This window comes from Narcine bancroftii, chromosome 4 (assembly GCF_036971445.1).
Source record: "Narcine bancroftii isolate sNarBan1 chromosome 4, sNarBan1.hap1, whole genome shotgun sequence".
In the NCBI taxonomy this organism is placed as follows: Eukaryota; Metazoa; Chordata; class Chondrichthyes; order Torpediniformes; family Narcinidae; genus Narcine; species Narcine bancroftii.
Genome location: NC_091472.1, coordinates 273,262,185 through 273,277,248, shown reverse-complemented (window position 1 = coordinate 273,277,248; position 15,064 = coordinate 273,262,185). Strand labels below are relative to the sequence as shown.

Sequence of the window (15,064 nt, the reverse complement as noted above, 5' to 3'; positions counted from 1 at the left end):
CAGGTGGCACCTTTGCAACCTTGGGAACTGGTACAGGTCCTGGGTCTGTAGTGTGGGAAGGACTGGCTTCTGGACCCACTCCAGAATCACCAGCATGAGGCAGTGGAGCATCAGCATGGCCATCTGAAAGCTTACTAGGGGTCACAGGCTAGGGGGGCTGAGTCCAACCTCTCAGGCTCACTTTGAGTAGGGATGTGAGGAAGGGGTAAACCAGGCGAGGCTAAATCTCTTAGGGGTACAGTGTCAGTACTCCCATCTGGGAATTTAACATGAGCATAGTTGGGGTTAGTATGCAGTAACTGAACTGGTTGGACTAGGGCGTCTGTTTTACGTGCCCGAGCATGGCTCTTCAGCAGCATGGTTCCAGGCTCAGATAAACAGGATGGCCAGTCCATCACAGTTCTTGATTTCCTAGGAAAGGCAAACATACGTTCATGAGGTGTTTGATTTGTTGCAGTATACAATAAAGACCGAATAGAATGTAATGCCTCAGGCAGCACCTCCTGCCACCTGGTAACAGGGTAACCATGTGTTTTTAAAGCAAGATTAACAGTCTTCCAGACTGTAGCATTAGCCCTTTCAACCTGCCCATTGCCCTGCGGGTTGTAGCTCATGGTATGGCTGGTGTCAATCCCCTTTCGTAGCAGGGCTCACCGCAGTTCAGCACTCATGACTGCTGAGCCTCTATCGGTATGAATGTAATTGGGAAAACCAAAAATGCTGAAAATTCTGTCAAGTGACTTAATGACAGATGCTGACGAGACGTCAGGGCAAGGTTTTGCAAAGAGAAACCTGGAATATTTGTCAATTACAGTAAGGAAATATACATTTTTGTTGTTGGAAGGTAACGGCCCTTTAAAATTAAAGCTAATCCTCTCAAAAAGTTGGGTTGGCTTAATGAGAGTGGCCTCTGGAGCTTTGAAGTATTGTGGTTTGCATTCTGTGCAAACAGGACAGCTTTTAGTCAGTTTCCTGATTTCTTCCAGAGAGTAAGGAAGGTTATTAGCCCTTATGTAGTGGAAGAATCCTGTGACTCCTGGGTGGCACAGACTGGTATGGATCTCTTTTAGCCCCTCCAGCTGAGCACCAGCAGCAGATCGTGACAATGCGTCAGAGGGATCATTTAACCTGCCCAGTCTGTACTGGATCTCATAATTATAAGTTGAGAGTTCTATTCGCCAGCGTGCCACCTTATCATTCTTGATTTTACTTTTGTATTTAGTTCTGAACATGTAGATTACAGATTTCTGATCAGTGACAAGAGTAATTTTTCTGCCGGCTAGAAAGTGTCTCCAGTAGCGAACAGCTTCAATAATAGCCTGGGCTTCTTTTTCAATGGCAGGATGTTTAAGTTCAGGTCCGCGTAATGTGCGGGAGAAGAATGCCACAGGTCTGCCCTTTTGATTAAGGGTTCCTGCCAAGGCACAATCCAAGGCATCAGTTTCCACTTGGAATGGGACATCCTCGTCAATGGACGAGAGTGCAGCTTTGGCAATATCAGCTTTAATTCTCTCAAAAACCTTCAAGGCTATTGAAGAGAGAGGAAAAGATTTAGTGTCAAATAGAGGCCGTACCTTCGTGGCATAATCCCAAACCCATTTGCAGTAGTAGGAAAAGATTCCCATACACCTTTTAAGGGCTTTTGCTGAGTTTGGGGGTGGTAACTTCTTAAGGGGGCCATTCTTTCCAGGTCGGGGCGGATTTCACCCTTGCGGACAATGTAGCCCAGAATGGGTAGCTCTGTTGCGTTGAACAGACATTTGCCCTCGTTAAATGTAAGGTTAAATTCTTTAGCTGTTGCTAAAAATTTCTTTAAGTTGTTGTCATGCTCAGCCTATGTTTTCCCACAGATAGTGACATTATCCAGATAGGGAAATGTACCCTGTAACTCGTACGTCCTAACAATCTTATTCATTTCCCTCTGAAACACTTTCACACCATTAGTGACTCCAAAAGGTACCCTTTTAAACTGGTATAAGCGCCCCCATCAGCCTCAAATGCTGTATAGGGTCGTTCCTTTTTTTTAATGGGGATTTGGTGGTAAGCTGCTTTGAGGTCGATAGTAGAGTACACTTTGTATTGCACTATCTGATTAATCATTTCATTGATGCATGGCAGGGGGTAGGCATCCAGGTTAGTGTAATGGTTGATTGTCTGGCTGTAGTCAATAGCCAGTCATTTCTTAGTGTAATTTTTCACAACTACCACCTGGGCTCGCCACGGACTCTTACTGGGTTCAATTACTCCCTCTTTAAACAATCTCTGGGTCTCAGCTTTGATAAACTCACGATCCTCCTTGCTGTAAGAACGGCTCTTAGTGGCAATCAGCTGACACTCAGGGGATAAATCACTGAAAAGGGAGGTAGCTTTGATCTTTAATGAGGACAGACCGCAGTAACTAGCATGGGGGATGGTAAGTGTGGGTAGTGGCCCACCGAAATTTAACACTACACTGTTCATTTGAGATTGAATATCTAATCCCAGTACCACAGGGGCGCAGAGCTCTGGCACAATAGAGAGCCACACATCAGCCAGACAATGTCCCTGCAAATTTAAAGTAACTTTACACTTGTCCTGTACATTTCTTTTAAGTTCACTACAAGCCATCGATATCTTTCGGTTCGCTGGATATCTCCCCAAATTTAAGGCTCTGGCAACTCTTTTGTGGATGTAGCTATCAGGAGTCCCAGAGTCTATTAAACAATCAAGAGTCTCACCATTCACCTCCCCTTCATAGTCAACCGTCCCAGTCCATAACATCCACCAACCTTTGGAGTCAATTGAGCTATCACAGGGGATAGCCGTCACTTGAAGTCGATTCAGCCTGCTCGTCTGAAGATTTCCCCTTTTCACAGTTGTCTTCCATTCCTGCAGCTCCAGGATGCATTTTCTTGGTGCTTCTCTTCTTCTTCTTATCAGTGGGAGTACTTTTCGCCTTACACGCTTTATCAAAGTGGCCGAGTTTCCCACAATAGCTGCAGGTAGCAAATCGAGTCAAGCACTTCTGTCTGGGGTGCCAGCTCTTATCACAGAAGTAGCATTTTTTCAGGAGTTTGCCTTTTTCTTTCCTTCAGTGTTCCAGCTCTCCTGGATGTTTCCTTTTCAATTTCTAGCATTTTGCTGGACCGCATTTCACTCCTCAGTGTTTTGGCTAGAGTGACTGCCCAGTTGTAGGTTAAGGGCTCCGTCTCCAGCAGCCTCTGTCGGATGTAACTGGAGTCAATCCCATTGACTAAAGCATCCAGCTTCAAGGCATTGTAGTGTTGTTGCACATTGATTGCCCTGAATCACATTCATTTGCCAGTGGGTCGAGAGTCAGTGCATGGGCAGCATCACTTTCCCCAGGTTTCTGATGTCTAGTCAGCAACTGGTGTCGAGCAAGCACCACATTCCGTGGCACTGCATAGTAATCAGTCAGACGTTCCCGGGCTACAGCCAGAGTGGTAGCTCCTTGCGTAGCGGCGAAAGGGACCTCACCCAGCAGAGAGTTCAGGTGGCCCCACTGTATCGCCTCATCTACCACGTTGTTTTGAGCCATGTAGTAATCGAAACAAACAATCCAGTGGGTGAAAACCCTCGGGGCAAACTGGTCGATTATCAGCCGCTCTGGCTTGAGTGCTGCATCCATTTCTGCTGATAAAATTGAAGGGCCAGTTGATGAAGGAGACAAAGACAATGTGGTCGAACAATAATCATGGCTTTTATTAGCAGAAACTTATGGTACAATAATGAATGACAATAGATACATATACAGTTATACCGAAGGGGAGTGTCCTTAACAGTAGAGTTCATGCACAGCCAATGTTAGTACAGCAAGACTCATCAGAGGGGAGACAAGCAGCTTGGCAGAGATTCACCACAGTAATGAAGCTAGTCAGGTGGTAGAGAATGTTGCTGAAAGTGACCACAACTTCCTGTCCTTTAGCATAGCTGTGGACAGGGAAAAGTGTAGACCAAATGCTAAAATGTTTAATTGGAGAAGGGCTAATTACGATGGGATTAGGCAGGAACTGTGGAGAGTAAATTGAGAACAAATGTATTCAGGGAAACACACAGAAATAATATGGAGGATGTTTAGGGACCTCTTTCATGGAGATCTGGATAGGTTTATCTCATTGAGACAGGGAAAACATGGTAAGATAAGGAAACTATGATTGATTAAAAAAAAGGTGAGAGAGCTAGTCATTTTTTTTTTAATTTAGACATGTAGCACGGTAACAGGCCATTTCAGGCCACAAATCCATTCCTCCCAATTTACACCCAATTAACCTACACCCCCAGTACGTTTCAAATGGTGGATGAAAACCGGACCCCCCCCGCGGAAAACCCATGCAGGCACAAGGAGAACTCCTTACAAACAGCGTGAGATTCAGACCCCTGTCCTAATTGCTGATGTTGTAAAGGTGTTGCACTAACTGCTATGCCAAAATAGGAAGCATACAGGTTTTAGGAAGTAAAAGACAGTAAGGGTTCATGAGAATTATATGGTAGCCTGGAAGGAATTTAATAAAGGACTTAAAAGAGTTAGAAGGGGGCTTGAAAGGCCTTAGCAAGTTAGATTAAGGTAAACCAGAGTGGTGCCAAGGTCAATGTGAGGACACTATGCTAAGAAAGAGGAAGTATTTCTAGGATATACCCCAGGTTATCACAGTAAGCGAGTGAAGAAATTGCTGGAACATTGGCAGTGACCTTTGCATCTTCCCTGGCTACCGGGAAGGTGATAAAGGATTGAAGAATGGGAAATATGGTTTCCTGGGAATTATAGACAGGTGACTCATATGTCAGTGGTGGGGAAACTCTTGGAGAGGATCCTTGGTGGACAGGATTTAAGAGCATTTAGAGAAGTATAGTCTTCTTAGGGATAGTCAGCATGGCTTTGTGAGGGGTAGGTCATGCCTCACAATCCCAATTGTGTTTGCTGAAAAAATAGCAAGTGAAATTGATGAAATTAGACCAGTAGTTGTGGGGTATATGGATTTTGGTAAGGTATTTGACAAGGTCATGAGGCATGGGATCCGTTGAACTTTGGCAGTGTGGATTCAAAATTGACTTGCCTTCAGAAAGCAGAAAGATAGTACAAGATGGAATGTATTCTGCCTTTTCTAGGACTCCTGATCTTTGTGAGTTTTAGAAATGACTTGGATGAAGAAGTAGTGTGATGGGTCAGTCTGTTTTCAGATAACAGAAAAGATGAAGGTAGATAGTATAGAAAGTTGTCATGTTACAATAAGATATAGACAAGATGCATGGTTGTTGGGTGGAAAAGTGGCAGACAGATTTCAATCCAGATAAGTGTGACATGATACATTTTGGAAGATTAAACCTGAAGGCAGAGTTCATGGTTAATGTCAGGATTCTTAAAAGTGTGGAAGAACAGAGGGACCTTTTGGTTCAAATCCATAGATCTTTCAATGTTGTCATGTAGGCTGATCAGGTAGATAAGAAGGCGTTTGGGTTGCTGGCCTTTATTAGTCAGGGGATTGAGTTCAGGATTCGTGAGGTAATATTGCAGCTCTATAAAACTCCATTTGGACGACACTTGTAATATTGTGTTCAGTTCTGGTTGCCTCATTATAGAAGGATGTAAAAACAATGGAGAGGGTTCAGAAGAAATTTACCAGGATGTTTCCTCAATTAGAGCACGTGTTCTCTGAAGCAACGTTAGTAGATCTAGGACTTTTCTCTTTGGAGCAAAGGAGGATAAGAAGTGACTTAATAGAAGTTTACAAGGTTATGAGAAGAAAAGATACAGTGAACAGCCACACCTTTTTTACCAGGGTGATAGTAGCAAACACGAAAGGATGCCTATGCAAAGAGAGGAGGTTAAAGTTTCAGAGAATTGTCGGGGGTAAGTTTTCCACACAGAGAATGGAACTGCATTGACAGGGGTGTTTGTGGAGGCTGTTGCAGTAAGGGCATGTAAAAGACTCTTAGACAGGCACATGGATGCAGGAAAAATAAAATTAAGAGCATGAGAAACACAAGGTTGGGTTTATTGAGTAGGTTTACATACGCCAGCACATCGAGGGCCAAAGGGCCTGTAGTGTGCTGCACTGTTTTATGTCATACTGTATGTTCCATAACAGGATCATTTAACATAGACTATTGTAGCTGGTCCATCTGTTTAGATACAGCAGAAATGTGGGTACATTCCACATGTCTATAACAATAAATACATTATGATTACCAAAATCCTCATATTACCTGACCATATATTAAAATATTGGTGTCTTCCTCATGTTCTGGTGTACAGTTACCTCCTAATCATAAAATTAATGTCCAGAATCTTAATGGTACCATCCATGGAACCATAGAACATTACAATACTGTAATGGATTATAATTTTGTGAGGATTTTGGTTGCTGGAGAAGGTGGGGGTGTTCCAAGTGAAAGAGTCATATAGGCTTCCTGGCAGTTGGAAGTTGGAGAGAGAGAGAAGTTAACAAGCTCTCTCAGCTAGTATGTGTGACACTGAAAAGAGACTGAACAGTCATCGCTGAAACAAGCCAGGAAGAGCTGGTTGGAAACAGAAAGTTCTAGAGCAGTGAATGGCTGGAAGTGCTATCTGTCTGATGTTTCTCTTGGAATAAGAGGAACAGAAAGGTGCTCTGTGGTAGCCTGAATAAAGAGGTTACCATCTGGAAAACCCTAATGAGGCAAGTTTCATCAGTGAGACATTGAGGTGAATAATGGTGATACCTCAGTTGTGGAAATCCTGGAACAACAAATCTCTCTCTGCAAACTTTACAAGAAACTTCCTGAGCGGTAAACATTTGCTTTTCCAGCACCAAAGCCTGGTGAACTTTATACATGTTAAATTCTGTGCACAGTATAAGAATTGCCTGCATCTAGAGAACTTGGAAGAAGGAGAAGTGAGATTGAAATGTGAACCAAAGAACCTTACTCTAATTTACACACACATTACATACACATGCGTTTAGAATTAGAAGGGGGTTAATTTGGGTTAGTTAAGTATAGAGATAAGTTAAAGTTTGATTCTGTTTTCTTGTTTAAAGTTGATTAAAATTAACTTTTGTTTTCAAAACCACTTTTCTTTGTGAATGTCTATTGCTGCTGGGTTTTGGGGTCCTTTGGACTCGTAACAGCACAGAAACAGGCACCTTTGGCCCTTCTAATCTGTGCCATACCATTATTTTTTGCCAAGTCTCACTGACCTGCAGCCTGTCCATACCCTCTATACATTTACCATCCATGTACCTGTCCAAATTCGTCTTAAATATTGAATTTGAGCCCTTGTTTACCACTTCATTTGGCAGCTCGTTCTACACACCCCCTCATGATTCTCTTAACCTTTTCCCCTTTCACTCTTAACCCATGTTCTCTGGTTTGTATCTCACTTACCCTCAATGGAAAAAAAAACTATCTACATTCACTTTGTCTATCCCCTCATTATTTCCACCAAATATATCCTCATTCTTTTACACACCAGGGAATAAAGTCCTAACCTGTTTAACCCTTCCCTGTAAGATCCGAGTAAATCTTCTCTGCATTCTTTCTATCTTATTGATATCTTTCCCGTAATTAGGTGACCAAAACTGCACCCAATACTCCAAATTTGGCTTCATCAATGTCTTATACAAATTTAACATAACATCCTAACTCCTATACTCAATACTTTGATTTATGAAGGCCAATATGCTAAAAGCTCTTTTTGTGATGCCATTTTCAGGGAATTTTTGTATGTATCTGTATTTCCAGATCCCTCTTTTCTCCTTAGTGCTCTACCATTTACTGTGTGTGTCCTTTCTTAGTTTGTCCTTGCAAAATGCAACACCTTCCTCTTGTCTGTATTAAATTCCATCTGCTATTTTTCAGCCCACTTTTCCAGCTGGTCCAAATCCTTCTGCAAGCTTTGAAAAGATTATTTGCTGTCCACAACGCCTCCAATCTTAGTGTCATCAGCAAACATGCCGATCCAATTTACCAAATTATCATTCAGATCATTGATATAAATGACAAATAACAATTGTTCAAGCACCTATCCCTGAGGCACACACTAGTCACACACCTCCAATTTGAGAAGCAATCATCCATCTCTACTCTTTGGCTTCTTCCATCCAGCCATTGTCAAATCCAGCTTACTTATTCACCATGAATACCTAGCGTCTGAACCTTCCTGACTAACCTCCCATAGGACTTTGTCAATGGCCTTATTAAAGTCCATTTAGTCAATATCTGAAGCCTTTCTTTCATCAACTTCCCTGGTAACCACCTTGAAAAGTTCAAAAAGATTGGCTAAACACGACCTACCATGCACAAGGCCTATTCCTAATCAGTTTCTGTCTATCCAAATAATTGTATATCCAATCTCTTAGAACACCTTCCAATAATTTAGCTACTACTGAGGTCAGGCTCACTGGCCTATAATTTCCACAGTTACTTAGGGAGCTGTTTTATTTTAAATAACAAAACAACGTGAGCTACCCTCCAATCCTCTGACACCACACCAGTGGCTAAGGACATTTTAAATAATTTTACCAGAGCTTCTGCAATTTCCACACTAGCCTCTCTCCAGGTCCAAGGGAATATCTTGTCAAGCCCTGGGGATTTATCTATCCTTATTTGCTTTAAAGCAGTAGGCACTTCCTCCTCTTTAATCTGTATAGGGTCCATGACCTCACTGCTTGTTTTCCTTACTTCCCACCACTCTGCACCCATTTCCTGAGTGAATACTGATGAAAAATATATTAAGATCTCCCCCATCTCTTTTGGCTCCATACAAAGCCTACCACTCTGATCTTCAAGGGGACCAATTAGTTCATTACTATCTTTAATATACCTGTAGAAACCCTTAGGATTTTCCTTCACATTATCTGCCAAAGCAACCTCATGTCTTCATTTAGCCTTCCTGATTTCTTTCTTGAGGGTTTCCTTGCATTTTTTATATACACCAAGTACCTCAAATATTCTATGTTGCCTATACCAGCTATACACCTCTCTCTTCTTCTGAACCAAATCCCCAATATCCCTCTAAAACCAAGGTTCCCTATTGCCTGCTAACCTTGCCTTTGATCCTGACAGAAATATACAAACTCCATACTCTCAAAATTTCACCTTTGAGGTTGCACATCCTTGCTCAAACACAATTTATCCCAATCCACGCATTCTAGATACTTACTCATTTCCTCAAAATTGACCTTTCTCAAATTTAGAATCTCAATCCGAGGCCCAGACTTATCCTTCTCCATAATTAACAAATCTAATGGCATCAGGGTCACTGGACCCACTTCTGCCACCTGTCTTGTCTCATTCCCCAATAGGTGATCCAGTATTGCACTCTCTCCAGATGGTATCTCTATATATTCATTTAGAAAACTTTCCTGAACACACTTGACAAACTTCAAGCCACCACTTTTAGAGTATAGGAGTCCCAGTCAATACGTAGAATGTTAAATCTCCTACTATTACAATCGTATGTTTCCTGCAGCTGTCTGCTATCTCTCTACAGATTTGCTCCTCCAATTCTTGTTGACTATTAAGCAGTATATAATACAACCTCATGAGAGTGGTCATACCTTTTCTGATCCTCAGATCCACCCATTTAGCCTCAGTACACGAGCCCTCTGGTTTGTCCTGCTTGAGCACAGCTGTGATATTTTCCCTGACAAGCAATACCACTCCTCTCCCTTTCATTCCTCCGTTCTATCATGTCTAAAGCAATGGAAGCCCAGAATATTCAGCTGCCAGTCCTGCCCCTCCTGCAACCAAGTTTCACTAATAGCCACAATGTCATAATCTCATCTGCCTTTGCTACAATACTCTTTGCTTTGAAATAGACGCACCTGAGAACATTTCCACAATGTACAACCTGTTGACTTATAATTTTCACATCCAGTGCTAGATATGGAACATAAGAATTTACTTACACGAGAAACATGATTGCAGTTTGAATCCTTACCCACTCTAATTATCTGGATTCATGTGTATGTAATTCCTGACTTAGCAAACTTTTTGGTGCAGGGGGCACTTAGGGTGGACAATAAATGATAGCCTTTAAGAATTAAATTGTCACTGGCCTGAAAATAATCCATTGAGTCAAAAGAGCAATTTTGTCAATTTATTCCTGCATCTAATTTTTTGTCATAGATTGGAGGCCACCACATGATGCACCAAGGAGTAGTGTGAATTTGCAAAAAAATCCTGTTTATGAATAAGAAATGCTGTTGACAGCTGATGTTTCACCAGTGAGAGAGAAAAAGATCCATTTTAAAAGAACAGAACTCCCTCGAGAGTTCAATAAGCTGAAAGGCAGAGATTCTGTCTGTGAATAACACCCATTTCAAGTCTAGGACATTGTTAAAAGTCTTTATATCCTAGTATAGATTGCAGGAGATATTGCTGGTTAGGACAGGGTAGGAAAACATTAAAGATGGAATGGAGAGACATCAGCTGATCTGCAAAAGTAATTTCCTGACTGGATCCACAGCTCTACTATCTGCCTTGGGCATAGTATTTTACAATAGAGTAAAATGTAAAGTGGGGTCCAATCCTCAGGTGAAGTTAGTTAATTTTCTCCCTGAACTGGGATTTGGATGTAAATTCAAGATTCAATTTCTTGTCATTGTAGTAAAACAGTGTCATATTACATGAAATTGCTTTTTCCTGGTGTGAGGCAGACAGATTTTGTATCGGCAGAAATTGCCTGAAGTTCCTCTTAAAGTCAAAGAAACAGAAGCAAAAGAGAGCCCCCAGAGTCACTGAGAGTCTTCAGCACTTCTGCAGCCACACAGTGTCCAGTCCAAACCATTTGCAACCCAAGCTCCAGATCCGAACCTCCGACACAATCAGGAAACCTACATTGTCTTTGGCACACCCTCGCATCCCGGTTCCAATACCTGGTACCCCTTCAGCCAGTTTTGAGGCAATCTCCAGCATTCCGCAGCTTAATGCAAGCCTCCTGAAAGCAGTCTCCAGCAACCCACAGCCTCCATGGTTTTCTCACCTCAAGTCACCAGCATCCCATCGCATACGTGAGTCTTTCAGCCACAGAGTATCCTCACTGGTCTGCCGCCGTGGTCATCTCCTCTGCTTCTCCTTCTCAGATACAGGATGGTCTTTCTGTTTTCTGGTACCCTGTGCTCTCCTGGAGTCTGAAACCTCTCATGGCTTCTGCCAATCATATGCACCACCATCTTGGATTCAGACTCCACAGTAACGGGATTTTAAATTAAACTACTGTCAGCTCCTTTAATGGACTGTTCAAAGCCTGTGCGGAGCTGACACCAGTTGACTGGGCAGTTGGACCCCACGTGAGCACTGTATCTCCACTCCTCACTCCCCGTGGGTCTGCACCAGTGGCAGTGTTACTGTTACAGTGGATCAGCCGCCATTTTCTAAATTCTGACAAAAGCCTTAAAAAGAACATAACAAAAATGTACTTCATATATTCGCATTGCTTCAGGACTTTGCAAAGCATGTAACATACAATGAAAAGGTTTATAAGAAGTTGGCTTCTACTACAAAAAGGAACATACAAGAAAAGTCTTCTTTCGGAGACAACTATATATCTAAGGATTAATGTTGCAACTGGGTTCTTTAAAGTCAACAAATAATTGTTTTTCTTATTAATAGGCAGTAATTCTGTCTCAAGAAATTAAGCATATGAGTTGATACAGTAAATTATACTTTTGACCAACAATATTTACTCATATTGGGATATCATCTGATTGCAAAATGAATTATATTTATCCATACATTTTTAAAATATTTTATTTTTGATTTTCAGAGACTCATATAAATCCAAACAAAGAACACAATCTCTTTCAGCAATAGTAAATAACATAGTCTATTTTACCCCTATCCCTCTCCCCTCCCTCTTATACCCTAATACAACAAAGAAAGGATGATATAAATTAAACAAATACATAGAACCAAATATCTGTAAAGTCGCAAACTCTTAAGGGAACTTAAGAATTTTTTTAAAAAAGCTAAAATGAAAAAAAAGGAACAAAGTATAGAAGCACATCACCTGCGCCATAACCCACCTCATTGATCTCATTCATTTCACTACTGGCACAGATTGTTGGATTTCCTTTATTCAGAAAGGGTATAATTTTGTTTGTTTATCAATGTGTTGAAGATAGGGTTGCCACACCCTAACAAATGTGCCATATTTCCTCCTTAAATTGTATGTGATTTTTCTCCAGGGGAATACAACTCTGTATTTCCATATTCCATCATGTAATATTTAGTTGGGAGTCAGACATCCATATGACCATTATACAATTCCTGGCTATCGACAAGGCAACCTTCACAAACTGAATTTAGTATTTGGACAGCTTAAAAGTGATGTCCATAATGTTACCCAGAGGTATAATTCTCGATCCTGTGGAAAATCCCCTTTTAACTTTTTTCAAAATATCCCTAAGGTCCTCCCAGAAGGATCATAATTTTGTACATGGCCAGGTTGAATGGATAAAGGTTCCACTCTCCACACCACACTTAAAGCATACTTACAAAATTTCTGATTCATATTTATGTCAATTTTGTGGAGTGAGGTATAGTGATGCAGGAAATTGTATGGCAGCAATCTGTACATGGCATTAATAATTGCTCTCATGTTGTCCAGACACAGTTCTGTCCAGCACCACTTGTGGATTATTGTGCCCAAGTCCATCTCCCACCTTTCCCTCAACCTGTGTAAGCGCAGCTTCGTGCCCTCACTTTGGAATAGGAGATACATCATAGAGATGAACTTATGCATAGTCCCCTTTCAAATTAGAATTTCCATGTCACTTCACACAGGCAGGGCCATAGATGGTCCCAACTTATCCCTTAAGAAAGATCTTAGTTGAAGATAACAGAAGAAAGCTTTATTAGACAAATCATATTTATTCTTTAGCTGTTCAAATGACATAAGCTGCCCTTGCTCATAACAATCCTCAATATACCTGGTGTCCAGGATCTTATTATCCAGAGTCATGGGTGTTAATTTGTTTTGGGTCAAAGGCACTTTAAGAGATTTTCACACCTTTATTCTGATATATTGTATTTTTTTTTTGCCACGTCTGAATTGCGTGTTTTAATATAGGGTTATATTTTCTTTGATATCAATTTAGTGTCCCATTTATATATAAGCTTTCCTGCTATCCTTTCTCCTACCATGTATAGTTCCATTTGTGCCGACGAAGGGGTACCACCTCTCTCAAAGAGTGAGGCCATAAACCTTGACTGGGCCGCCCAATAATATATTTTTTTTAATCCGGCAGTTGTCAGACTTCCTAAATTAAAATCCCAAGACAACTTTTCCATGGAAATTATAGCCACTTTACCATTCCACAAGAACTTTCTGACACCTCCGAGCATCTTAAAGAAGCCCTAGGACAACAAAATGGGCCAGGACTGAAATAGATTTTGTTGTTTTGCCATCACCTTCATTTTGATGCAATTAACTCTGCCCACCAAAGTTATGGGCAGAGTTCTCCATCTCCCAAGGTTTTCCTAAATCTTCCAGAGTAAAGGGAAATAATTGCATTTATATAAATTGCGTAGATCCTTATATAATTTTATCCCCAAATATTTAATCTTCTCGAGGCCTTTTAAATGGGCTCCTTTGTGGGTATTGTCTGTAATCCCCTTTTGTCAAAGGCATGATTTACTCTTATCCAGATTTAACTTATACCCAGAGATCTTGCCATAATCTTCTAGTGTGGTCCTCAGCCTGGTCAATAACACTCCACACCCCACCACCCAGGTCTGTCAAATATGCTAACAAATTTATTTTATGCTCCTCCTGGCCCACTTTTACTGAATCCTGTCAGATGGCTCTGCCAGCAGTTCAATAGCTAGTATAAACAACACTGGGGACAGTGGGCAGCCCTGCCTACTGGATCTACCCAACATGAACACTGGAGACATTTGCCCATTTGTAATAATTTTAGCTCGGGGTTTAGGATAGAGCCTCCTTACCAAATTAATAAATGATTGTCCCAATCCAAATCTCTCTAGTACTTTGAATAAGAACTCCCACTCCAGTCTTTCAAGGGCCTTCTCCGTGTCCATACATTGTTGAATTTGCTAAGCAAGGTAGAAAGGAGAAATTTATATTCTATTCTAAGCTGTTTAATGTGTAATGAGGTTAAACTCTGCTCTGAAATGTAAGTTCTTTGACTGCTAAATTGCAAGTTTAGAGAACAAATTTCACCCTGCAAGTACCTACTCTTACTAAACTGAGATTAAGAAAGATAGTGTTTGACTGAGGTTGAAGAATATTCTTGAGATGCCCTCGTGATTCGTGAAGCGTGCAGAGGAATTTATTTTGGTTTTAATCATGTTGTTCTTGATCAAAATCCTAATATGAGCTTCAAAAAGACTAGGATTCTATCCTCTATAATTGTAATGTTTCACTTTCTTGAGCCCATCTTCAACCAATCATTGGAACACAGTTCTAACAAATCAATGGTTCAATCACTGATGTCTTTTTCTTTCTTTCTTTAAATTCCAGGATAATAGCAAAAGCATTGGTGAATCGGATGTCATCTCAGAGTTTAGGCATCGTATTTGGACCAACTCTTATGTGGCCTGAAAGGGAAACAGCAAATATGGCAGTGAACATGATATACCAGAACCAAATCATCGACCTGATACTTTCTGAGCACGTTGACATCTTCAACCCCTGCATGATGTGAGCAGGCCTTGCCTCCATTGGCTAATGATGATCTCAGAAGATTGGATACTTGTGAATATTTAGTTAAGTTGTGGTTCTGTTGTTTACATAAAGTTACACCTCTGTCATTACTCATTTTTTTGTTTTCTCCCTCACTGTTTCATTTTATATGAATCCATATGGATAAATATTCCCTGGGTCCAGACTATTATTTTAAGTTATTGATTGAAGGGCATATAAATTTGACCTTTTTAAGTACAACATATTCAACAAAGGAGCCTTCACTTTTCTAAAATCTAAAATATTCTACTGATATTTGTTAACCAAGTTGCTGTCAAACCCAGAATTGTATTTTAATATAATCAATGATCGAATACAACAAAAATATAACAATTTTAATATTAAAATATGGTAAATCAAAGGATGTTTTAAAATTAT

The 15,064-nt window shown here is 40.8% G+C and overlaps 1 protein-coding gene across 15 annotated transcripts in view; it reads left to right on the top strand.

Annotated features, from left to right (window-relative positions):
- The window catches only part of arhgap15 (Rho GTPase activating protein 15), an 826,317-nt gene extending 811,560 nt beyond the window's left edge, over positions 1–14,757 (top strand). For 14 of the 15 annotated variants that reach the window (XM_069935033.1, XM_069935042.1, XM_069935032.1 and 11 more), the window contains one exon: positions 14,465–14,757. In XM_069935033.1, coding sequence (XP_069791134.1) covers positions 14,465–14,648 — 184 coding nt within the window. In that variant the 3' untranslated portion in view covers positions 14,649–14,757. The remainder of the gene's footprint in view (positions 1–14,464) is intronic. The other variant, XM_069935052.1, reaches the window with a different exon arrangement.
- Positions 14,758–15,064: the final 307 nt, after the last annotated feature.